At 49.1% G+C, this 25868-nt stretch overlaps 1 protein-coding gene across 1 annotated transcript; it reads left to right on the top strand.

The window, feature by feature from the left end:
- Positions 1–1193: 1193 nt before the first annotated feature.
- Positions 1194–23124, top strand: ADPRHL1 (ADP-ribosylhydrolase like 1). Its single transcript, XM_008143912.3, has 7 exons — positions 1194–1563; positions 6997–7161; positions 11098–11223; positions 16953–17093; positions 20285–20412; positions 20961–21093; positions 22405–23124. Exons 1-7 carry the CDS (start codon positions 1350–1352, stop codon positions 22560–22562), a joined length of 1065 nt encoding a protein of 354 aa, XP_008142134.1. The 5' UTR covers positions 1194–1349; the 3' UTR covers positions 22563–23124.
- Positions 23125–25868: the final 2744 nt, after the last annotated feature.

Genomic DNA, 25868 nt, shown 5'->3' with positions numbered 1-25868 from the left:
TAGCTGGAATCATGTTCTAGATTCTAGAATCTAGAATTCTAGAATCTAGAACCTTATTTTTAACAAGGGCTGTTATAGTGCTATGTGTTCATTTAAATGCACCCTAGCATACTCTTATTGTTGAAAGAAATTCCATTTTTAGCAGATGTGTTCCGGAAGTCCAGGTGTGATACCCTCCCTCTTCTGGTATGATGTGTGCCCAGGTCCTAGGGGAAAGGGGGAAGCACGGTCCCAGTGGGGGCAGTCACTCTCGAGGGCCTGGGACAGTGAGATGACTGCTTTCCTAACGCCTTGTTTCAAATCAAGATCCCTGGTTTAGACATCTCATCTACCCTCTCCCCGCCGCCCCCCGGCCTCTTCATATCTTTGAAAGTTCTTGTGAATGGACAGGGTGTTTATTTAAATACCCGCTGCTGATGGCACCATCACAGATGCCACGGCGAGGCTCTGCTCTGTGCTCACATGCATTGCCATCTGAAGCCTGGTTATTTGGAGCCTTTTGTTGAACCTTGAATTGTGAGAACACTTCGTAATCTTTCCCACTGGATGGAGCCGGGTATGCTTTGTTCTTTACACTTTGCATTTTCTCAGTGTTCTATCAGAAACACGTTTTATAATCCAAAAAGTTTTCCCCCAAAATGGAATCATGATGGATGAATCTCAACATTATGCTAAGTAAAAGAAGCCAGACACAAAAGGCTGCATAATGCATAACTCTATTTAAAATTCTGGAAAAAGCGAAACTATAGAGACAGAAAGCAGGAAAGTGGTTGCCTGGGGATGCGATGGGGGGGAACAGGGAGCGGATGGGCAAAGGGGACTTGGGGGTGACAGAAGTGTTCTAAAGCTGGTCTGTGGTGTGATGCACAGCAGTGTCCCTTTACACAAGCTCATCAGACTGTGCACGGGACATGAGTGAATTTCCTGGTGTGTAAATTACACTTTAAAGCATTTAGAAATGAGTGCATTTCTTCAAGGATGAAAGACTCACTAGTGTAAAGTCATTGCGTTTGAGAGAGCGTCTGGAGTTGCTCGGGATGCTGCCTAGATGCTCCGGGTAAGCACGCAGGCGCCTCTGTTGAAGGGCTCGTGTCTGTCCAGACGCTGAAGGAAGCTGACACTTCCACGTGGCTCTTCAGAAGGCGCTGTGAGCTGCGGGGTCCAGAGAGGTTTTCTCATTGGTGCCACCTGCAGACAGGAAAGCAGTGCTTGGCCATTTGAGGAGGCTCTTGACAGTGACACAATGGCCAGAACGGAGGTCAGTGGGGTGGACTGAGGGCTGCCACTGCCGCGAAGCAACAGAGGCTGGACGTGCTCAGCAGCTGGGCGGACAGAGGAGCCACTCCGCAATGGAGAAATTTCAGGCTGCGATGCTGCTGGCGAGTGTCGGGGACGCTCTCGGTTACAGAAACGCCCGCAAGGAGAACAGTGCCATCGGCACAAAGATCCAGGAGGACCTGCAAAAGCTCGGGGGGCTGGACCACCTGGTGCTCTCACCGGAGAAGTGGCCTGTGAGTGACAACACCATCATGCACCTGGCGACGGCCAGGGCCCTCACCACAGGTAAGGCTCGGCCCCTGCCCCTGCCCCTGCCCCTGCCCCTCGGCGTGTCCGGTGAACCCGAGCTCTATGATAAGCACTGGAGCTTTGAAGGCGATGTGGCTTTTCAGCCGTGGTGTCACCCAATGCCACTGCTAAAAGTGACAATTTAACATACACCAGTGTCCCTCCGCAAATCGGGCGTGCCACAAATCATGTTTCTCATGCAGTCTTTTTGGATGACAATATTGTTTTACTCTGCTTATCGGCAAAGTCAGGGTCTTAAACAATGACTTTCCATTTGTAAAGTGTTTACTAAGCTGAGCTCTCTGTCTCTAAAATTCAATTCAATTCAATCTGACTTTGGGGCTTTCCTGGTGAGGGCTCAACTTTTCACTGCAGATATTAAGCTTACTTCTGAATTTATTTCAAAAGAATAGAAAGTAAGATGCCAGTTTGGAAATTTGGACAAATGAAGGTAATATTGTTTAGGGATTACTTCTAAATTCCACTGAACTAGAGTTGAAACGCCAGCTACCAAAATATGATTTAGCTTGACTCGTTGCTTTTATATTAAGTATGTCCTAAGAAAATGCTATAAAATTGGTTGAATTTGGGGAATGGGAAAACAAAGTTTAGTGAAATATTCTCTAAACAACAGGTTGATTTTAGGATCAACAAATTTTTATATGAATTTCAGATAAACAGGTGTTTAAATACATAGCACAATTTTTCTATATGTGATTTGCTCTTTAAAACGCTGTATTATTAGTATGTCACTGCAAAATTAAAATCTGAGAGCGACTGTTAAGTCAATGAAATCTCAGTTATGAGCTCACCTCACCATTCCATGGGTCTGCTGTGAGCACGCTCGATTTAGTTCTGCGGTCATTGTACAAGAATGCCATCTACTTTGTGACCGGTTCCTAAATAGCTGGGGGCAGAGCTAAAGCACCACAGATAAGATAAAGTGTCACCGCGTGTTGAAAATGGTGAAGTGTCTTTCTGAGTCTACACAGCTGTGACATCCAAATGTTGCCTGTCTGTTTTCAGGAAGATCCCATGGGCTTGGTGTTTAACAGTACTCAGTAGCATTCCAGCAACCCAGCGCAGCAATGCCCACCCCCAGGCACCTGCTGGAGAGCATGGCTTTCAAAACAAAAGCATGGCTTGTGTCAGGTGCACGCAGCTGGTCCTTACGCTTAAACTTTGCTTCCTTCATTTGTCTGACTGATGCTGTATGCACACAGTCCACAGTCTACACGTCCTCTCGTGTTTGCCCTCATCTCCGTGAGCGCTTCAATACGTTTTTGTGAATGGCAGAATCCACAGTGTGTCTCTGTCCTGTGTGGTACCCCTAGGACAGTACCTGGCACAGGTTGGGGCACCTCTGACCATAACCTGCTCCCTGAAGTTAGATGGGGTCAAGTCCTGTTGGCAGAAATAGGACCTCATTTACCCTGCACGTGAAATGTATGCACTTAAGAGGATTGTGAATGTTTGGGACATTGCTTTTAAGGAGGTATATGAGTTCACACTACGTGATCACAGCCAGCAGCCCTGGGAAGTGGGGAGTTGCTATACATGGCAGCACCCTCTGGCTTGGGGGTCATGAGAGAAAATGCGAGAAGTCTGCTGCCTTGAATTGTTCTCCTTCAAAAACCCAAGCAAGCATATTTTTTTTCAGTTGAAATTTCATTTACATTTAGTTTTCAAACAGCTCATTTAAAAATATATATTTTTATTGATTTCAGAGAGTAAGGGAGGAGTGAGAGAGAGAAACATCAATGATGAGAGAGAATCATCAATTGGCTGCCTCCTACACGCCCCACACTGGGGACCAACCCGGGCATATGCCCTGACCGGGAATCGAACCATGACCTCCTGGTTCATAGGTCGACGCTCACCACTGAGCACACCGGCCGGGCTATTATCACAGTTTTACAGATGAGGGAACCGATACACAGACAGGTTAAGTAGCCGACACAATGCTACACAGCCAAGTGAGCATCAGGTCAGGGATTGGAACCCAAGCAACCTGGCTCCAACGTCTAAATTCTTGGTAAGCTCTGTCCCGACCACCTGAGGTTACTGGACATGCAAATATTTCAAGGATCCCAATGAACAGTGGTTTTTCAACATGTTTTCCAAAGACAGGCAGACTTTCACAAAGTGGAACTACATCTTGGCAGACTTAAGTTTCGCTAACAAGTGCCTTAAGCCCATAAGCCATGTATCCGTGTGGTCTGGTGAGCCACTGCTCTGCTACAGAGTGAACAGGATGAGAAAGGTCAGGTGCAGCCTGTGTGATGTCCTACTTTTGGGTGTGTCTCTAAAAGGGGCAGTGTTAAATTTAAAGCAGATACTGACCAGATTTAGGAAGTAGCTAATACTCCACAAGGTAGGTAGGCAACCCAATATACACAGCTGATGAGCAAAGAACTCACTCAACACGCATTTACTGAAGGCTCCCTTGTGGGCCTCTCACCCAAGGATGGGGGGCTCCCCTTGAGGGGCTCTGGAGCATGACACTCCTAGTTCTCTACCACTCACTGGTCAGAAAGCCGCTTCCCCTCTCTGAGCCTTACTTCTGGATGTAATACCTTCGTCATAGGTTATGTGAGGATTAAATGGGACAGCTTAGGTTATATGGGAAGGTGACTCATGGCAATTAATTACTGTCGGTATTTTTACAATGTCTTATGTGTCTAAGGGTCAGCAGCTCCAACTGTTGTTGCCAAGCCAAGTAGCCCTGTCACTGTTGGTGCAGGAAGAATGGGGGGGTCATTTGCCCACTGGGGACAACAGCAAGTGCCACCTGTGGGTCCATGACCTGCAGGGGAACATGGGGCCTGACCCAAGGAAGAGCAGATGAGGCCTGTCCAGACTCAGCTCCGGATTTCTCTTCCTCCACCAATGTCTCTCTGAGTACAACATGTTGAAAAGTTGACATTTTTCTTTCAAAGGAACCTGGTATTGGTATTGTGACTTGTCTTTATGGTGAGATCAGTTACGGACGATGCTATAAGCTGGTTTGTCTTTTAGGAGACTGGGTGGGTAAGAGAGAGAAGAAATGAGTTGAGGATCTGTGTTTTCACAAAGTGGAGAAACAGGGGAGAGCGTCTGAGGCTCTGCAGCTTGGGAAAAAACTCTGTTTCTACTTTAAGTTCTAGCCTGAAACCAGCACAAGGCTTTTACTTGCCATTTTGTTTTTAGGGACTATTTTTCCTTAAAAAGGTATTCCAGAATAAAAAGGAATTATTTTGGAGGACTCTGGAAGGGCCAGGCTTATCAACGCTGGACCTGAGTTAATCCAGGATTGAGTTAATTACGAACGGCTGTCTGTAACTGATAGTGCTGGCTCCAGAGCCTGGACCAATCCCAGTGGCTCGCACCTCCAGCCAGGGGTTAATTTTATTCTGGTGGCATTGTGACCAGCAGAACTCATTCTTCCCCAACCAAGGTCTGGCCGCATCCTCTCTGTTCCCTACTCAAGACTGGGGCAATGCCAAGTATCAGAGCTGTGGGCTGGGCCTCCTGGGACTCTCCTTGCTGTTAAGAGATTGGAGAATGGCAACAAAGGACTCAGAGCCATTCTTTCACCAGGTCCCATCTCCAACGGGTCACAACTCTAGGATACGGGGTACCACCTGCCATGGCCACTTCCAGGCCTGAGGCCTCGCCCTGGACCAAGGAGTATTTTGTTTTGCCAAGTGCACTTCTGATCTTGCTCGCCCTCTGTGCTGGGCCCCTGGCTCTGAGGTGGCCTGATGAGGATCTGGTTGGATCCAGGGAAGGGCTGTGGGTTTTCATGCCAACGACACTTCACTGCCTGCTCTGAGCCCAGGGAGGTCAAGAGGTAGTCTCTCTCCCCCTCCCCCACCAGCCACCAGAGATGGGAAATCCACCCCCAAAGAGAGGAGGGGCAGTAGCTGGCTCCTGATGTCAGTCCACATGCCTGAAACGTAGTTTTAGCACAGGCGAATTTGAGGGGGCTGTAAGAGATGCATGGGCAGGGGTGCCCCATACCTGCCTGCCACGCCTGGCATAGCAGCCCCTCCACCGACCCACAGGGCCTGCTCTCCCATGTGACCAACCCACCGTGCTGTGGATTAATTTAGTGGCAGAAATGCTCAGGCTTTGCAATCGAAACCCATTTACCAGCCCTGGCCTTGGGCAAGTCACATAACCTCCCAGCGCCTTATCTGGAAAAAGAACAGTGTGACCCAAGCATGTCACACTCAAAGGCTAACGCGGGCCAAATAAACAAGGTTTACGTTCATGCGGGCCACAAAAAAATGAAAGCTTCAATTTTCATAGAAACGTAGGTTTATTTCAATAGAGACATGCTAAATACAAAGGGCTGAAATAAATGAGTAATCATTAACATAAAATAATAGAACATTTTAATAAAAATTAATATTTTTTTCTTGAACATTAACTTACCAGACACTGAATAACTGCACAAATTAATAAGCGTAACACAAATAAACCTACTTTTCTTGTTCTCCAAAAGTGAAATATTTCCTGTTGCACACACCAAACAAGTCAGTATAAGACTAATGAGGTGGCAGTCAGCTGCTAAAATGTTCGCTGCTAGTATTAGTGGAGAGAAATGGTGCACCTGTGCATATGGCACATAAGGGAAATGAATGCAACACGATTATAGTAATCAGTCATTAGCGAACGTTGTAGTTCGTTACTAATAATTATGTATACCAGGAAACTGTAAAAATTAATACAAAATTAATCACAAAATTTTTTATTAAAACGTTTCCTACATACTGTTATATTAGCTGGGCCACATGCGGCTCGCAGGCCGCGAGTTTGACATGCTTGGTGTGAAGTAGGAGTCTGACAGGGTCCTGGGAGGACTGCATGGGAGCCTCGAAGGTGTCCTGCGGGGCAGACGGCGGGTGGTCTCTGTGCGATGGCCCCTCTATCCTCCTGCCCTGTGATCTCCTAGGGCCTGAGGCCACACTTGTCCCCAGAACACCTTCACGCAGTGGGGTGCCGTTTGGGACAATGCCTGGGGAGCACTGGCTGCTTCATGGGTGTGAGAAGGAGGGAACTGGAGATGGGAGAGACTCGCTCCTGGTGCGTTCGACGTGGGTGCTTGAAACCCCAAGGACCAGGCAGATGTCGGTCTAGCTTGTCCTCACAGGGACAGGGCTGTTAGCGTGTGGGCATCTTGGCTTTATCTAGAGTCCTGTGTGTAACCGGAATAATAAACACAACCACAAACTAGGATGTCTGAAATCTGGGTGAACTCTAAAGCGAGTTATTTGTCTGCATGTCCAATTTCTCTGGGAAGCCCGGGCGGTGTGAGATGGGTCACTAAAACCTTCCTCCTCTTCCACCGACTCGCTGCCCTTCTGTTGTCACTGCTGTGCTGGGGTTTACCTGGCAGATGGGTCTCCCACTCACTCTGACCCCGCCTTCCCCTTCCTCCCCCAGACTACTGGTGCCTGGACGACCTGTACCGGGAGATGGTGAAGCACTACGTGGAAGTGCTGGAGAAGCTTCCAGAACATCGAGCAGACCCCGCTACCATTGACGGCTGCTCGCAGCTGAAGCCGGATAACTATCTCCTTGCCTGGCACACACCTTTCAACGAGAAGGGTGAGGGAAGGCTTGCTTCTGCCTCTAAAGCCGCCTGCTAGAGAACCGCCCCGGGGCACTGCCATCTGTCTTCCCACTAGCCGGCCGCCCGGCCGCTTTGTGCGGGTTGAGAGGGATTTGCCAGGATTTGCAGGGCAGCGTGCCGCCTGGGGAGCCAGCTTGCAGCATGGGCGTCTATTTAGAGGACGCCAGCTTCCCCGGCAGTTTTGTCATCCATCCCTGGTTTATTTTAAGAAATATTTGCCACTGGTTTCTCGTTAAGTTTGTAAAAATTTTTTTGCTAAAACATCAAGGAAAACATACACCACCTGCATCAATGTCTGTCTGCATGAAGATTTCACGTGTTTGTGGGCGATGTATTTAGGTAGCCACAGGCTCTGCCTCCAGGGCCTCGGCTCCTGGGGTTCTGGACCTGCCCCTCTGGGTTTATACTGAAGGTGGGACCTGCCCCTCTGGGTTTACATTGAAGGATGGCATCCAATCAACTAAAGCCAATTAAAAAGAGAAAAATCAATACATTACGCTTGATGAAACCTCACAGGTGTTAGACTTATCTGACAAGGATATAAAAAGTTAGGTAGAAACTAAGAGGTATAATAAAAGACCTAACTTACACTTCTAGAGAATGAAAGGCTGCCCAACTGATGTGGCTCAGTGGTTGAGCTTTGACCTATGAATCAGGAGGTCATGGTTCGATTCCTATTAGGGCACATGCCTGGATTGCAGACTCGGTCCCCAGCAGGGGGCATGCAGGAAGCAGCCGAACAATGATTCTCTCATCGGTGATACTTCTCTCTCTCTCTCTCTCTCTCTCTCTCTCTCTCTCTCTCTCTCTCCTTCTCCTTTCCTCTCCGAAATCAATAAAAAATTAAAAAAAAAAAAGAATGAAAAGGCAAGCCACATATTGGGAAGAAATATTTGCAAAGCATATATCTGATAAAAGATTTCAATCCAGAGTGTATAAAGAACTCTTGAAAATAACAAGAAAACAAGCAATCCAATACAAAAATGGGAGAATTATTTACATGAACACTTCACCAAAGAAGAGATATGGATGGCAAATAAGTGGGTGAAAACACACTCAACATCCTTAGTCATTACAAAAATGCAAATTAAAACCACAATGAGAAACTACTGCATACCTAAGAGAATGGCTGAAGTTAAAGACTGACCATAGCAAATGTGGTCAAAGGCGTGGAGGAGCTGCTGATGGGATGTGGAATGGTACATCCACTGTGGAAACCTGTTTGTCAGTTTCTAAAAAGTTACACATTCATCTACCATGTGAGCTACATGTTCCACTCTGAGGTAAAGCATATGTCCACACAAAGATTCGGTTATGAATGTTCATAGCATCTTATCTGTAATAGCCTCAAACTGGAAACGACCCAAATGTTCATCAGCAGGTAAATGGATAAATCAGTTGTGGTACATCCATACAGTGGAGTACTATTCAGTAACAAGAGGGAGTCAGCTATTGATACACATCAGTGGTGTATCTCAAAGTAGTTATGCAGAGTGAAAGAAGTCAGAAAGAAAGAGTACATTCTGTATGATCCTGTTTATATAAATTTCTAGAAAATGCAAACTAATTTGTAGTGCCAGATCAGTGGTTGATGGGCATGGCAGGAGGGACAGGGAAAACTTTTTGGGGTGATGGATATGTTCACTATCTTTAGGAGCTGGTTTCATGGGTATATGATATGTCAAAAACCATCAACTTGCATACTTCAAATATATGCAGGTGATTATGTGTCAATTATAACTCATGAAGTTGTTTTGTTTTTTTTTTGATTCTATTAAGTTCACCAGTTTATTCTGTTCCTCAGATTTTTAATTCACTTGACTTTTAGATTCACTTGTTGATAGATATGTATTTGTTGTTCATAATTTTTATCTTTCTTCTTCTTTTTCCTCTTTTTAAAGAATACCTTTCAGCATTTCATATAATGCTGGTTTGGTGGTGATGAACTCCTTTAGCTTTTTCTTATCTGTGAAGCTCTTTATCTGCCCTTCAATTCTGAATGATAACTTTGCTGGGTAGAGTAGTCTTGGTTGTAGGTTCCTGCTATTCATCACTTTGAATATTTCTTGCCACTCCCGTCTGGCCTGCATGGTTTCTGTTGAGAAATTAGCTGATAATCGTATGGGAGCTCCCTTGTAGGTAACTAACTGTTTTTCTCTTGCTGCTTGTAAGATTCTCTCTTTGTCTTTTGCTCTTGGCATTTTAATTATGATGTGTCTTGGTGTGGTCCTCTTTGGATTCCTTTTGTTTGGGGTTCTGTGCGCTTCCTGGACTTGTAAGTCTATTTCTTTCATCAGGTGGGGGAAGTTTTCGTTCATTATTTCTTCAAATAGGTTTTCAGCATCTTGCTCTCTCTCTTCTTCTGGTACCCCCATAATTCTGATGTTGGTTCGCTTGAAGTTGTCCCAGAGGCTTCTTACACTATCTTCAACTTTCTGAATTCTCTTCTCTTCATGCTTCTCTGGAGGAGTGTCCTTGGCCTCTTTGTATTTCAAATCTTTGAGTTGATTCTTGCAATCCTCTAGACTGCTTTTGGGTCTCTGTATAATATTTTTTATCTCAGTCAGTGTATGTTTAATTTCTAGTTGGTCCTCATGGAATTTATCGGCCTTTTCCATGAAATTCTTGAAAAACCTTATAACCGTGGTTTTGAACTCTATGTCCAGTCGCTTGTTCTCCTCCATTTCTTTGGTTTGTGATCTGTTTCCTTGCCTTCTCATATTCTCTGCTTCCCTAAGTTGGTAGGGTAGTTTTGTGTACTAGGTGTCCTATTGGTTCAACGGGTCAGCCTCCCAGTTACCTGAGGTGGACACTCTTGGTGTACCCTTGTGTACTGTGTGTCCCCCAGCAGGAGCTACAGCAAGGGCTAGTTTTCTCCTCCTTTGCTTGGGCGGTTTTGGAGCAGTCTGACTGGAGCTGCAGTTAGTTTGGTTGGGCTGCTCCAGAACAGGCCATTTATATGCAAAAGCCGCTGTGTGGAGCCTGGGCGGGTTTGTAGAATGTGCGGGGCGGGTCTCAGGGCTGGGCGGGGCCTCAGGGCGGGTCTCAGGGCTGGGCGGGGTCTCAGGGCGTCACTAGGCTGGGGTGTGGCCAACGGCAATGGCTGCCGTCAGCCGTCTCTGCCTTTCCACGTTTCCAAGTCCCTGCGTCCCGCGCTCCAGCGCAGTAAACAATGATTGCTGGGCGCACCTCTGCAAAAAAGTCACTCTCACTTTCCGACCCGATGGCCGAGAGTCCAGCTTCTCCCCGTAGGTGTCTGGGTCCCCCGAGTGTCCCCAGAAACTGGATTTCAGAGTGATCGGGAGCTTGTCTCCCTGCGGGTTGAAGAAAAGCCGCGCACCCAGCCGCCCGCCGCCGGCCCGATTCGTGTGCCTCCGTACCTCAGCTTTTCAGCGATTGTGCTCCTTTCTCTTCTTAGTTGTAAATCTTCCACTCAGCCAGCTTTCCCGTGGTTCTGGGTGGTAGACGTTTTTGTCTTTTAGTTGTATTTTTGAAATTGTTGTGTGAGGCAGCAGATTAGTTGTTTAACTATGCCGCCATCTTGGTTCCTCCTGAAGTTGTTTTTAAAAAGAGGAAATATATGCGATTGAAAGCACAGCATGTACACAATTCTGTCTTCTACATTGTCCCCAGTAGAAGCATATGAGCATTTTCCCCCATGCCATCAAAAATTCTGTTTTTAATGACTAACTAACATTCCAACACATGGATGCTTTGCAATTTATTCAATCTCTTCTTTGTCAGGCATTTGGATGATGTGTCTATTTTTCACTCATCCAAATGACACTATGATAAACATGTTATTACATCAATTTTTATACATTTTTAAAGATTATTTATGAAAACCAGATTGCCTGAAGTGGAATTATTGGAGCAAAAGTCTAAAATGAGGTATTTCATGGTCCATGCAGGTTCGGGGTTTGGAGCTGCCACCAAAGCGATGTGCATCGGCATGCGGTACTGGAAGCCCGAGCGGCTGGAGACCCTGATTGAAGTCAGCATCGAGTGCGGCAGGATGACGCACAACCACCCCACAGGTAACACTGGCGTCAGGACCGGTGCCTGCTGTGTCATTCTCAGTCCAGCGGACTAGGCTGGAACCTTACGTGGTCACATCCACTATCTGGTTTGCTATTTGTTGGCAGACTTGGGTTTCTACATCTTCAGTTCTGCTTAAATTCTGTTTTCACCTTAAAAGAGCTGAAATCTGAGATCTGGGTTGAAGTCATGAGAGCTAGCGTTTATGTTCTGCTGTCAAAACAGAAGCCAGCCCAGACAGCAGGCGTCCTTCGCTGCCACGACCTGCCCCTGGGTCCAAGGCCCACTGGCTATGTGAGCTGGACCGAGTCACTTAATGACCTGTGCCTCCGTTTCCTCACCTGCCACAGGGATGATTATGGGGCTAGGAGGTTTTATTATTCTACTCACTTCATCCCCCACACACGCTCACAGCACGGTGTGCACAGTGGGGCCAGCTGTGTGCTGGGATCCCCCACCACATGTCCATCACACAGAGGGAGGGCAGGTGGGGCAGCCCCAGAGCCTGACTGTGAGATGTGACTTAGAAAGCAATCAGCTCCTGGTTTTAAAAAAAAGAATGACTTGAAACTCTTGTACCTGTGGCCAGCCCTTAGTCATGGCAATGCAGGTGGTATGCCCCAGTTCCCCTCCCCCTGCCCCCCACCCAGAAGTCTTGAGGCTGCCAGCTGCTCTCCGGTGACTGTTGTCCTTTTGCAAGGTCACCTTCAGGGGCTATCCCGTGTCTTTCTGGAAAGCACTCTTTCATGGGTGTGAACTGTAGTGGGCGATGTAACCCCTGCTAAGTGGATGTGGCAAAACATGCCAATGAGTTCACCAAAGGCAGCGACAGGCTAAGCCATAACTTTTTTTTTTTAATATATTTTATTGATTTTTTACAGAGAGGAAGAGAGAGGGATAGAGAGTTAGAAACATCGGTGAGAGAGAAACATCGATCAGCTGCCTCTTGCACACCCCCTACTGGGGATGTGCCCGCAACCAAGGTACATGCCCTTGACCGGAATCGAACCTGGGACCCTTGAGTCCGCAGGCCGATGCTCTATCCACTGAGCCAAACCGGTCTCGGCCTAAGCCATAACTTCTACAAATAAGTTTCTTAGATCTTTAAAGTTTACACAGAAAGGCATGTAATTCAGCCAGTTGGCAACATCTGGGATGATTGAAAAGGAATTAACACTAACTGATTCAATTAGAAGTAAGTTAAACATTAAAAAACCTCAAACGTGAAAATGTTGAACATATGGAAACAATATGATGAGTACAAGAATCTGGGTTGACACCCGGTTACCCTTCAGAAGGGGTAAGTGGGAGGCTGAAGGATGGCTTTGGGGCCAGGTGGGCATCCAGCTGCCCTGGGAAGCCACTCTGCAGACAGGTCCCCTCTGGTGGCCGCACTGCGCAGGCCGAGCCCTCCAGGGGTAGGATGTCAGCACAGACTCCGTGCTCAGGGCATTTCCAGAAGATGGGGTGGGGGCAGGAAGGGCGGGGTGCCCACCTGGTGTCTGCACCCCTCTGTTTAAGGGGTCAATCCACCAGCCCCTCCCAGACTGGTTTGAGGACCCTAGGGCTGCAGGCAGGACCTGGAAGACTAGTGACAGGCTGGGGCCCTGGGCTCAGCAGGTCCCTGGAGCTGCAGGGAGCGCTGAGGGTGCTGTGCACTGATGAGAAATGCTGTAATTGAACCCTGGGTTTGAGAACTAGGGAATGAGAGATGCTGCCACGGAGGTCGGGTGGCATCAGGGACTTGGACCAGGCAGCACTGGGGCAGAGCCACATCTCACAGAGCAATTCAGGAAGTCAGCCGGTTTGCAGAGCCCGAATCAATTTCTTTTCGAGGTAAAACAAAATCTGCCAGGGGAGGCAGGTGGCGGAAGCCAGACACAGGAAAAATAATGGCACTTGGTAATCTAAGCCACAGATGGGGAGGGGAGGTGGGGTGTTTGCCACACAAGGCCCTTGCCCCAATGCAGCGGGACTCCGCCAAGGTTACCAGCTGGGAGGGACCTCGGGACAAAGAGAGCAGCTGCCCAGAGGCACTGGTGCAATGACAGGACCCCTGTCTGCTAGTGGTGGAGGAGGGGGTGGGAGGAAGGGTGAAGCCCATCAGAGCAAATGGCCACAGGATGAGGGGCAGTTTACCCAGAGGTCACAGGTAAAGGAGACACAGGCTGTGGGCAGCCCAGGGTTCCATTTTTAGCTCTGCCCTTTTACTGCTGTGTGCCCTCGAGGAAGTTGCTCGCCTTCTCTGTGCTGCAATAGCCTCACCTGTACAATGGGCTACAGCTGCTTCTCACAGGAGTGTGGGGTGATTGTGTGTGCCCCACTTGCCCTGAGGGCTTTCCACACCCTAATCAGCACCCTTGCCTCACCACCCTCCCCTCCCTCAGCCTTCCAGGGATTACACAGGCCCCTCTGGACCTCTTGCATGGACTCTGGACGAGCCACGGCTCTCCTGTCTCCTTCTCAATCCCAGCTGTCACAGTCCCAGCAGGAAAGAGATGGCACACTCAAACGATTTTCTGGAAGGACTTTGGCAAAGGGACTGTTGACAGGTGTGAGAGCAGGGGCAGACAGCCAACCAGGGAGGTGGCACCCCTGAAACAGAGACCATCACAGGTCTCAAGGGGATGGGGCCACATGAACTCACGAGTGTAGGCACGTGAACAAGTGGGTGAGGTCACATGATCGACTGGAAGTGGTCACGTGGACAAGGGGGCAGGGCCACGTGATCACCAGAAGTGGGCACATGAACAAGGGGTTGGGGCCCCCAGCTGCAGGAAGAGGCAGGGTACTCCCCAGCCCTGTCCTTACCTCCCAGGCCTTCCCCCTAATGAGTGCAGCCTGGGCCTCCGCTTCTTGGAGCACCTGGGTTGACAGAAGCCAGCAGCTGGGTTGTCGTGCACATATTCTAGATGCCAAAACTGAGGCCCCTACCCCCAGCCCACCTCCCCCTCAACGCAGCCCTGCTCACAGGTGGCTCCCCCAGCTGTCACTTGATTGCCATGGTGTCAGACAAGGAGGAAGAGGAGGAGGAGGAAGAGGAGGAGGAAGAAGAGGAGGAGGAGGAGGAGGAGGAGGAGGAGGAGATTTCTGAGAAGCAACCCCCAAAATACAAAGCAGCTGGCCCCTCCTTCTTCACTCCCTCTCTCCAACTTCAAAGCCTCCTTTTGTGCAGGTAGATGAGGGCCTCTTCCTGGCCAGGCAGCAAAGGAGGTCAAGGAGGCAGAGGGTCCAGCTGTGGGTTCTGGGACCCCAGCCTCACCCAGCAGATTTTCTGGATCTGGGCTCCTTCACCCTCCCACAGTTCCCAGACCAGGCAGGCTGTTTCCTGCCTCCCTGCCTTCGCACATGCAGTTCCCTCCACTGGGATGCCCTTCCTCATCCTTCAAATCCCAGCTCGGCTTTAACTCCACTGGAGAACCTTCCCTGAGTCGCTTGGGGCTCCCCCTGCATCCTGCACCCACCCCAGTCACAGCCGTTTTCTGGATGATGCTCTCACGGGGTGGTGATGCTAGCTTTGCCTTTGAACCCCAGCCCCTGGCACAGACAGGTGCTCAGTAAATCCGGAAGGAAGGGAAGGAGGGAGGGAGGAAAGGGAGCAAAGAAACACCTCTCCTAGGATTGGAGGGGATCTGGACCATGAGCACCTGGCACGGGGCTGGGCACGGAGCAAAGCCCACTCCCTTCCTGCCGCCTCCCCTTGAGCCTGGGCTCCAGCACTTTGTGCCTCATCCAATTTGGAGCCGGCTCAGGGGCAGTCTCCAGGCCTGTGTCTATCGCCCATTTGGATGCAAGGTAATTACACCAGGATGCAGACGTGCACTTGACTTCATAAGGAGCTAGTGTGTTTGGGAGAAAGGCCTCCCTCCAGTCTCAGAAATCCCTGGACTGTGCAAACTTCAAGGGCCTGAGGGCTGACCTTGAGCAGGGGTTTTCCCACTGAACACTTTCAGCAAACAAAGCCTTACCTGACAGCCATTATATAAAACAGATGGAAACTAAGCTGCTTGGGGCGAAGTGGTGGGTATTGAAGGCGCCTGGGAGCTGGGACCAGAGTCCCCTTTCCCTTGTAGCTCAGGGTCCGGGGAGATGGGGGTTGGGGCTGGTCCTGGCAGTGGGGTGGGGCAGCCAGGAGAGGGGAGAGCCCTGGGGAGAGTCGGTGGCTGATATTTACTAACTGGTACAGCAGGGCTCAACATTTTCAGAACTGCGTGTTCATGCCAGTGTGGCTGGGCCAATGAACTCATCTTTCACAGCAAGAACTCAGTCTATACAAACAAAAAGGGAAATATGTCCTTGGGAAAAATCATAATGACTTCAACCTCTAATGTTCTCACGGTTTCTTTTTTTTTAATCTTGAAGGGATATTTTAGGGGAAATATCTCTGTCTAGAGGAAATATTTATATTAATTCAATAATTCCATCAACTTTTCTTTCTTTTTCTTTTGTGAAATTCAAGTAAAATTAAATTTAAAATTGTATCCCCCCCCAAAAAAAAGAATCTGGGTTGAGAATTTAAACACCTAAAACATTGGCTAATATATTACCCAATCTTATTAAAGAAATGTTGTTTTCCATGTTTAATAGCTAATTTATTTATGTATTTCTAGAATGATGACTGAAAATGTTTTAAAGGGTTGATTGTACTCAATTAACACTAAGATGTGCATTCTCCTTTTCAATTAAGTCGACTCTCGTTTACATTTTTTTTTGTGTTAATCCTTACCAGAGGATATTTTTTTCATTGATTTTTTTTTTTTTTTTTTTTCTTTAGAGAGAGTGGAAGAGAGGGGGAGAGACAGAGAGAGAGGATCATCGATGTGAGAAACATCGATTGGTTGCCTCCTGCACTCGCCCCAGGCCCTGACCGGGGTGGGGATTGAGCCTGCAACCAAGGTACATACCCTCGACTGGAATCGAACCCGGGATTCTTCAGTCCTTGAGCCAATGCTCTAACACATAGCCTAACCAGCTAGGGCTCCTTTTCAATTTTTGAACCACCTTTGACAGCAAGTGTCAGGACTTTCATTTCAGTGTGCATTATCTCAGATGCGAGCTGAAACACTCCATGAGGGGAGGGGGAGTGATGGCTGGACAGTAATTGAACCCTGGGTTTGAGAACGAGATGCTTATCCCCTGCCCTTGAAATGATCCCTCACTGATGCCTCGAGGAGTGGCCAAAGAGCCACCGAGAGTGTCTCAGCAAGATGGCAGTGCCCTGCCCTGGCTGGTTTTGCTCAGTGGATAGAGCGTCGGCCTGCGGACTGAAGGGTCCCGGGTTCGATTCCAGTCAAGGGCACATGCCTGGGTTGTGGGCTCGATCCCCAGTGGGGGGCGTGCAGGAGGCAGCCGATTGGTGATTCCCTCTCATCATTGATGTTTCTATCTGTCTCTGTCTCTCTCTCTCTCTCTTCCTCTCTGAAATCAATAAAAAAAAAAAAAAAGAAAGAAAAAAAGATGGCAGTGCTCTTCCTCTGATGGGCACAGTCTTGGTGTGGCCATCACTATGAGCTGGCAAGCACTCGTTTGTGATTAGAATCATCTGTCCCCACAAGGCCTTGAAGGATGGGTACTGCGCCTTTTTGTGCAGAGAGGAAACAAAAGGTCATAAAGGTCAACATGCATGAAGCAACTGCCCATGGTCCTACCTCTGTTAACACACATCCAGCATCCCAGAGCAGGGGTACGGCTCAGGTGCCATTGTTGTTCTCTCCCCTCCGCCCTCCAGGCTTCCTAGGGGCCCTCTGCACAGCTCTGTTTGCATCTTATGCCATACAAGGCAAGCCGCTGGAGCAGTGGGGGAGAGACATGATGAAGACAGTCCCACTGGCTGAAGAATATTGTAAGAAGACCATCCGGCACCTGGCAGGTGAGCCTGGCCTCCTTTCCTGCCACTTATAGGAAAGGAGGCAGAGTTTGGTCTCAATTCACACTCAGCGCAAATTTGCACAGACCTGGCTCCCAAAGAGGTCAAGGTCTGTTTGCCCCACAGTGAAACCAAGAGCATCCCCGTAGGGTCCATGTGAGCAGGCGGATCCCACAAAGAAGCCCATGGAGATCCACAGAGGTACCAACAAGAATGGGGTGCATACAGCAGATCCTTGAAGTATGTGTTTCATTCAATGGCATTTTGTTAAATCATTGATGAGGAACTTGAGTCTTGCTGATATCAATTAGCCTGTGGTAAAATTGGTTTCCTTATACATCATTTCTCTTAAAGTCACAGAACCTATTGAAGATGTTAAGTGAGAACTTACTGTACTTAGATTTAATTTTCCAAATTATCCTTAAGTAGCCCATGTCTCAGAGGGGAATGAGAGATGCTAGTTGACACTGCTCCAAGGACCTAATGGACAGCTGTGCCTAACCCAGGGGACTTAAAGTCTCTCACATGAAGGCCAGACAGAGGTCTGTGCCCACTGATGACATTAAGTCCCAGGAAGCTCCATCTGTCCCAGTTGACTCATTAAATGCTTCACTCCTTTTGGCCACGAGTACGGTCAACCCAGCCAAATGCAGCCAGCCCAGCAAAGGTCCTAGGGGATCACGGTGCTGCTGGCGTTTTGGCCTCTGAGCTCCTCTCGGCTTGCTTCCCTTTCCCCATGGGATCCGAGGGAGAGTGGGCACAGGACCAGGCAACCCATGGCTTTCTCCTCGGGCGGCTGACCTACAGAGGGTCACGGGCTGCATGAGGAACACAGACAGCTTCATGTGGCCTTTGACATTCTAAAATTGTGGGGGAGAATTTCTAGAATAAAGTATCCAATTTGTCCTGGAGGGGAGGGAGATGAAGGATTTGAATGTAGGAGCAGGGTGGTTGATTTTTCAGAATAGCCTGAGGCTGAAGTCCTAAAACACAAAAGCAACAAATCACTTTACTAGCACCCTCCAAGCCCTAGGAACTATATTCTAGAAGGCCGAGTGGGGAGCTTTAGAACAACTTTTCAAGGAGACTTTTGCATTTATCCCTGCCTGGACCCAATGCTGGGAAACACTTCTCCACAAGGTCCCTGTTCCAGTGAGAAATAAGAAGCCTCCATGTTCACAGCAGTCCAAGTGTCCCTAAGCAGTCACCCTCTATAAGCTTAATTATAGAACACAGGAGGCAACCCCACACAGTTTATTTTCATCTGGTCTAAGTCATTATTATCCCTGGCTTCTCTCCCGCCCTGGGGAGATTGGTCTGTGGCCACTGGGTTAGTCATCCCCCTCCCCCCTCAAGTAGGTTCACCTTAAACCATCTGAAAGAGGTAAATAACATGAGTGTATTAAACTACACAGTCACTGCATTATTCACATTATATTAATCTACATTTCCCCAGAACTCTAGTATCAAAATGGTTTTCCCCAGTGTTTTCTGAAGAACAATTTGTCAAAGATGTTCCATGAACAGAAACGAGAAGAGTCATTGGTCAGATAATTTTGAGACTTTGTTCTTTCTGTTTAATTTTAAATTTGTTTAACTCGGAGTTTTATGAACCTCTATGGCAGAACCCTTTTTCAATTTTATTTTTTTATTTGACAATCACAGTTAACAGGGAAGTATTAGTTTATTTTAGTTTCAGGTGTACCAGCATAGTGGTTAGCTTCCGCCCGTAAGTCTAGTACCCACCTGGCCCCATACATAATTATGACAATATTATTGACCATATTCCCTATGTTGTACTTTACATCCTCATGACTATTTTGTAATGACCCCTTTATACTTTTTTTTCTCCATTCATTCTTCTTAATCCCCTTTTAACAAAATACCCGAAATCATCTAGAAAAATAATGTTCTATAGAGTACCCCCAGAAAATATTCTTCTGGGGCCTCTGCTAAGTCTAGGACAACATCCATCGGCAGCAAGGACAGCTAGCAAGTAAGTTCCATGCTTTTGTGTTTGAAGATCTACTTCCGAAGGTGACTGGCCATTTGCTTGGGAAGGAGGCTCTGTCTGAGCTTGCACCCACACCAGCATGAGCTCTCTGTTAGAAATACAGGTCTCTGCAGGGCTAATGGGATTTGTGGATTCTGGTCCCTGCCCTGTTGCTTCTGTCTTTCACTTTTAATCTTATTTCACTGAAATAGACCTTAAATGGGCCTCACCTTTAGTTCTGTAAAACAGATTGTCATCTGGAATGTCATCCCACGACCCACCCCAGGCACCTCCTGCTGTCCCCGAGGTTAGAAGGGCAGGGGAACACTGCTTTCCTCTGCAGCCCGTGACCACCTAGCCCCTCTCTGGTCAGCGCTCTATTCCCCAGCTTCCCAACCATAAGCAGACACGGCAGAATCCGTGTTTCCTCTTGAGTTAGTTGATTCCCTCGGGCCTCACTGACCACTTCACCACTCTACTCAGTTGGCATCCTGGGCGATCCATGGAGCCGTGGTTCTGCCTGCTCTCAAGGAGGACAAGGTCAAGTGTGTTAACCCAGAGGGATGGTGAAGCCCTCGTGACTTCCTAGGAGCTCTGAGCCATCTCCTACCTGCTACCAGCAAGTGTAGCTGCTGCTCCAGCTCATTTCTGAGTCAACATCCTCTTCACCAAATGACCTCAGAAAACTTGCTTCACCCCCTCTGGGGTTTAGATGTCGAGCTGGTGGTCATTAGGATAGTAAAACGTCCTCTCTCCCTACCTTGCGGGCAGTGTTGAATTAATAAAAAATACCCAGGTTCAGAATTTTCAAAGAATGCACTTAAAAATATTGCAGTCGCCGTCTAGTTTCAGAAGAGAGTTAAGCAATTCTTTGAATGGCCTTTGTTCCCCATCACCATCTTCCTTGCTTTTGTTTCAGAGTAGCTACAAATAATAAGCATGTTTGAATGTCTAGAGCCATCACGAAGGCCAGATGCCACGTCTCCTCCCGTCCCCTTGTCCCCACCCGGGATAAAGGGCATTGCCCTGTGTCTTCTGTTCCCTCCCGCTCACTGCCCACAACGTCCTGAGCCCAGCCCCTCCGCCCCGGGCCCCACTCACCGCCCTGGCCTCCACACCCCGTGACCACCTAGCCCCTCTCTGGTCAGCGCTCTATTCCGCAGCTTCCCAACCACCCTGCCCCCCTGCTCTCTGCATTTAGAGTACCAGGAGCACTGGTTTTACTTTGAAGCTAAATGGCAGTTTTACCTGGAAGAGAGAAAGCTCAGTGAAGACACCGAAAGTCAAGCCGCCTTCCCTGACCATTACGATGCAGAGGAGAGGGACAAGGTAAGCCTTGCTGGGTCCGAGGTGGCAGCCGGGCACCGGGAGCTCTCAGGGTCCCACTGTCCACGGGGGTCCACCTGCACCTGGGCTGTTATTGCCATCTTAGCCCCAAGCAGTACAGACGGGCTGAGGGAACAGCTGCATGTGGGAGGGATCGTGGAAGATCTCGTTGTCCCTTTGCCCTACTCAGACCAAATGTCACCAGCAAGTGGCTTCCTGGATGTGGTGTCGTAACGCCTGTCACTGCACCCTCAGCCCCTTTGCCCGGCTCGATTTCTCCTCGTGGGCTTCGGGGCTGCCTGACACGCTGTCGGTGCATGTTTATCTGCGAATGTCCATCTCAGAATGGCGGCCATGTAGGAGCCATGAGCAGTGAGCCTTTCCTGCTCGCTGCCCCTCCCCAGCCCCGGGCAGCGCCTGCCTGGCACTCGGTGGTACTCCATCCGTGCTCAGTGGGTACACGAACAGCCCACTGGACGGACCTGGGGAGCTCAGGTTCTGACACGGTTCCGCTTTTGGTTCATGCCTCTGACCCCTGGCTCTCTCTTCAGACCTACAAGAAATGGAGCTCAGAAGGCCGAGGGGGGCGACGGGGCCATGACGCCCCCATGATTGCCTACGACGCTCTCTTAGGAGCCGGGAACAACTGGACAGAGCTCTGCCACCGGGCCATGTTTCACGGAGGTGAGATGTCCTTCTTCAATGGCCGTGAACTTCCAAGAGGCCAGCACCCCATCCCTATCCCTGTGCATTCTGTCAGGATGTTTGAGGTTTCAGGCGTGAGGGAGCCCCAGACCATGGGTTCCTCTCTGGGCAGGGCGCTGGCTCCAGCACTCGTGTCCAGACATCACAGACGGCAGGCAGGTTGCCGCGCTGCCTTGCGTGGCCCTGTGGGTCTGAGCTCGGAGAGAGGTGGTGTTCAGGTCGCTGGTGTGCAGGGTCCTCTCCCTCGTGGCTGCTGGTTGAAGAGCACGCAGATTCCACTGGTGCTGGCCGTGCAGCATTCTGACCTCTGCAGTCACATCGTCTTTTCCCTCACTTCTGCAGACTCTGCAGTCACAGAGAGGCTGCACTTTAGAATCAGGCAGTCCTGGGCTCAAAGGCAGTTCCAGGCCAGTCTCTCTGTGAGGTCAGAGGATCAAACCCAACGCACAGGGCTGTGAGGCAGCTGGGTACACGGTGCCAGGAGTTCCCCACTGCACCACTGAGCAGCAGTGATGGCTGCTGCAGGGCTGGGAGCCTTGCCTCACTCCCTGGTGCCATTTTCTCCTGTGAGTGTAAAGAGGATACCTGTACACGTTACCTCCGGGTGGGCATGGATTCCATCACTATCAGAGTGGCTGTTGTCAGAGCAGAGTGCTGCTCCTGGGACTGAGATGACTGAGAAGTTTGCACTTCCTGGAGGCCAACAGGGCGCTTCTTTGAGAGCCTGGGGGCTCCCTCTGGGGGAGGAAGAGCCCAGGAGAGAGTGATGGGAGCCAAGGGCAGCAGGGTGGCCATGAACGTGGGAGAAGGGGACTTTCCAAGGGGCGCAGTGACCCACACAACCCAGCACCCCTAGCTGAGCGCAGTGGGGAGGGCATACAGGAGTCTTCGGGAGGTGCAGACAGCTCGTGAGGGAGCCCGCGGAGACTCTGGCCACCTGCAGAGCCTGGAGGGGAGGACTTCCTGAGCACCCAGCACCCCTGAAAACAAAGGCGTCTGCACACATTGTGTGTTGTCAGGGTGTTTGGGGAGGGACAGAAGGGGAACACCTATCCCCTTAACTGGGGACAGCAAAAGCCACCCAGGGCCCATTGGCAAAACTGGGGTTTGGCACGAGGGAGGGGGAGGAGGCTGAGAAAGCCCTGGTGCTGCCTGCTATAGAGCCATCAGCCCAGGAGCATCTCTGAGACAGGCCCTTGCAAAGAGGCCCTGGTTAGTGTCACGTTCACAGTGATGTGCCCCTTCCCACGCTGCCCTTGGGATTCCTGAGGACCTGTGTTTCCGTTCCAGGTGAGAGTGGGGCCACAGGGACCATCGCGGGCTGCCTGTTCGGACTGCTCCACGGCCTGGGCGCTGTTCCCGAAGGCCTGCACCAGGAGCTGGAGCACAGGGCGGAGCTGCTGCACCTGGGCGAGGCTCTCCACCGCCTGTCCACGGAGGAGAAGTAAAGCCATCTCCCCTGCCAGGGAGCCCTTCCAGCCCCGGGGCCCCAGGGGAGCCCACATGCAGCTCCCTCGACTCTCTGCGTGCTGAGAGCCCACGCCCAATTGACCATGCTTATAAAATACATTATTTGTCCTACAAGAGTATTTTCCCCTCCTGGCCCAAATCCAGTGCATGCTGGAGGTCACACTGGATTTGCTACCCTCAAACCTCCACCTACAGTGGTCGCAAATAGTCTCTTGGACAACTGGTGTATTTTATTCTGCTGCATAGCTAATGCCCTTCGCTCACTCACTCCAACTAACCACAACGGCTCTGCTCAGAAGGGCCGCCTCCATCTGCAGAACCTTCCCCCACTGTCCCTGTCTAGCCCTTAGACATGCTTTCAGCTACTGCCCACTGCTCCCCCGCCCCAGCCATGCCGCCCCTCACAGGCGCCTGCTGCACTTGCATTCTCACGGCCGTGTTTCCCCATCAGAACAGTCCGCACGGGTGCCTTCGGGATGCAGCCAAAAGCACTGCGTTTAACCCGCCAGCCCACGTTTTTAATCACACTAGATCTTAAAGCCAACCTTTTGGAACAACTAAGTGAGGAAACCAGGCAACCAAGTTCTCACGCCGGCACCCGCAATCTCTCTGCTCTGGGTCTGCAGCTGTCAACGCGTGCGTGGGTGAGGCCCACGCTGCAGAGAGGGCCTGTGGCCAGCTCCACCCGGATTTGCTGAAGGAAACAGAGCTGCTCCCTGTGGCCCATGTTTCTCTCTCTCTGAGAATCTTGAAAAGGAGATAACCTGCTCTTGTTAAAAATAACCCTGGACGCTATCTTTTCCAAGTAGCATCTGGTGTGAATAAAACAGCAGTTGGTGACTGACGTTTAACATGGCGCTTTGGCGGCTTAGCTGGGCTCTATCTTGTTGATGGTGACATCTTTTCATGGACAGCTTGCCTCTGAGCACAGCCAGGCGAGGCCCCCAGAGCCCTCGGGATCCCGGTATTCGGGGATGCTTGCTCGCAGACACTCAGAGGGCACTCAGACATTGAGGTTTCCTGAGACCATCTGGTCTCCCCCAGGCACCCTGCCTCCACTCCCGGGGCACCCTGGTGTCCTGGGCTGTGGAACAGGAGAGGATAGTTTTCCATAGAATACATCTCTTTCCATTTCTTAGGAAAGTGTGAAGGCCTCCCTCTATGTTGATGAAAGAACCTGTGGGCCATTGTCTACTAAGCCTATTGCACCAAAGTGTTTTTCACATCAGGTTTCTGAATAACTGAACTAACTGCTGCTACTGATGCTTTTCAATCAAGAGAGGCAGACAGACAGGGTGGGTGAAGGGTTCTCCCATCACTCCAGGGTTCAAGCCAGGGTTAGTGGGTGTGCAGAAATTAACGGAGAGTTATCTTCCAGGAAAAGAAACCCAATTAAGGTAAGTTGACACTTTTCCTAGAGCAGTGATGGGCAACCTTTTGAGCTTGGTGTGTTAAACTTTGCCAAAAACTGAGCATAACTCGGGTAGTGTGTCACTTTGAGGAAAAAACATTATTTCGCAAATGTTTCATCCTCGGCATGCGGCCGCCTCAGCGGCCGCGTGTCATCAGAAATGGCTACGTGTGTCAGTGCTGACACGCGTGTCATAGGTTCGCCATCACTGTCCTAGAGGTACATAACACAGCGGCTTACTGTTTTAAAGGGATATCTGGTTTTACCAGCTTACCTTAAAAGTGGCCCTTTTGACTCTGCTGTGCAAAAGAGAAGTGGATCTCAAGCGAGTTGAGTGCAAATGGTTTAGAAGGAAGTCAGTCAGTCTCTACCTTATTGAAGATATAGGAGAATTCAAACCACCCTTAAGAATCAGGGAGTGGCCCTGGCCAGTTTGCTCAGTGACTAGAGCGTTGGCCCATGGACTGAAGGGTCATGGGCTCAATTCCAGTCAAGGGAATGTACCTCGGTTGTGAGTTCACTCTCTGCCCCTGATGGGGGCCCATAGGAAAGGCAGCCAGTTAATGTGTCTCTCTCACATCAATGTTTTCTCTCTCTCTCTCTCTCTCTCTCTCTCTCTCTCTCTCTCTCCTCTCTCCCTCTCCCCTTCCTCGTCCCTCCTTTTCACTCTGAAAATTAGTGGGAAAAATATCCTCGGTGAGGATTTTTAGGAAATATAAGAATCAGGGAATGAGTCTATTTACACATTAATTATAAATTAAAACATATAAGGAAAAATTTATAAGCATCACAAATGAGTGAAACTGCTTCCCCATTTCATTTTCCTATTACAGGGAAATGCGAAAGTTGAAAAGAAAAACAAAACTACCAAAAGTAATGAATACTGCACCTCCTTGAACTTTTAGAAATTTAACACTGGCTGATTGCATTTTTATGATAAAAGTGGTACATGGGCACAGCTTCAGAAATTCAAACGTCATTAATGGCGCATGTGGAAAGTAAGATTCTTCCAAACCTCAGCCAGACTCCATCACCAGGCCCCAGAGAAAGCCGTAGGTGATGATGCCTATGTCTCCTTCCAGAAACCTCCTCTACACAATCAGAGGTTTGTGTGTTGCACATTTGCATCTGTGTGTTGTGCACACACACACATACACACACACGCACACAAACACACACACGATTACTCTCCACAAGTAAGATTATAGTATTCATAATGGTTTCCTTTGGATTTGTTCACTTAATGGGTTTTTTAATATTTTTCAGTATTATCCTATATATCTCTACATGTTGCTTTTTATTCCATTTACATAGGGACCATAATGACCCCTATTGATGTCATCCTTAGGTTGTTTTCATTTTCCGAGGGGCATTTTAAAACACTGCTCCTTATGTTTACTTCAAAATGTTGCTTCCCCATCTCCTCTGGAAAGAAATTAAAATAACCAATAGCACAGTGATTTCTTAATTCCAGAATGCATTTTTCTTTGAATTTAATATTTCTAAAATTGAGAGGCAGTGTATATTTCATTGTGCCTGATCATTTAATTGGCAGAATTTATTTTTCTTTTCCTGAGATTTACAAAGTAACAGCCCTCTGACAATCCATAGCACGTTAGATCCAAGAATGCTAATGTTAAACACCACATGAAATCACAGCTCCTGTAAACATCTGATGAGGGGGTATTATTACCTCTTATTCCCAGGTGACAAGTAAGGATGACTCAGTGGCAGGTATGTGTCCTGAGATGTGACTGACCACACCCTGTTTTCCTCCTACCTCTACAGCCCACACCCCTTTATTCATGGCCGCATGGCTGACACAGCACATGGAGGTGAGGGCTGAGCCTGGGACTCCGTGGACAGGGGCCGT

The sequence above is a fragment of the Eptesicus fuscus genome, chromosome 8 (genome assembly GCF_027574615.1).
Source record: "Eptesicus fuscus isolate TK198812 chromosome 8, DD_ASM_mEF_20220401, whole genome shotgun sequence".
In the NCBI taxonomy this organism is placed as follows: Eukaryota; Metazoa; Chordata; class Mammalia; order Chiroptera; family Vespertilionidae; genus Eptesicus; species Eptesicus fuscus.
The sequence above is the reverse complement of the archived record's forward strand: the minus strand, read 5'-3'. Positions and strand labels throughout refer to the sequence as shown.

Bases quoted from the DNA above. Each gene is read 5' to 3' on its own strand.
- ADPRHL1 (XM_008143912.3), top strand. From the start codon at position 1,350: ATGGAGAAATTTCAGGCTGCGATGCTGCTGGCGAGTGTCGGGGACGCT. The intron at 17,094-20,284 runs GTGAGCCTGGCC...CTCTGCATTTAG, and splicing joins GACCATCCGGCACCTGGCAG to AGTACCAGGAGCACTGGTTT. The intron at 20,413-20,960 runs GTAAGCCTTGCT...CTCTCTCTTCAG, and splicing joins ATGCAGAGGAGAGGGACAAG to ACCTACAAGAAATGGAGCTC.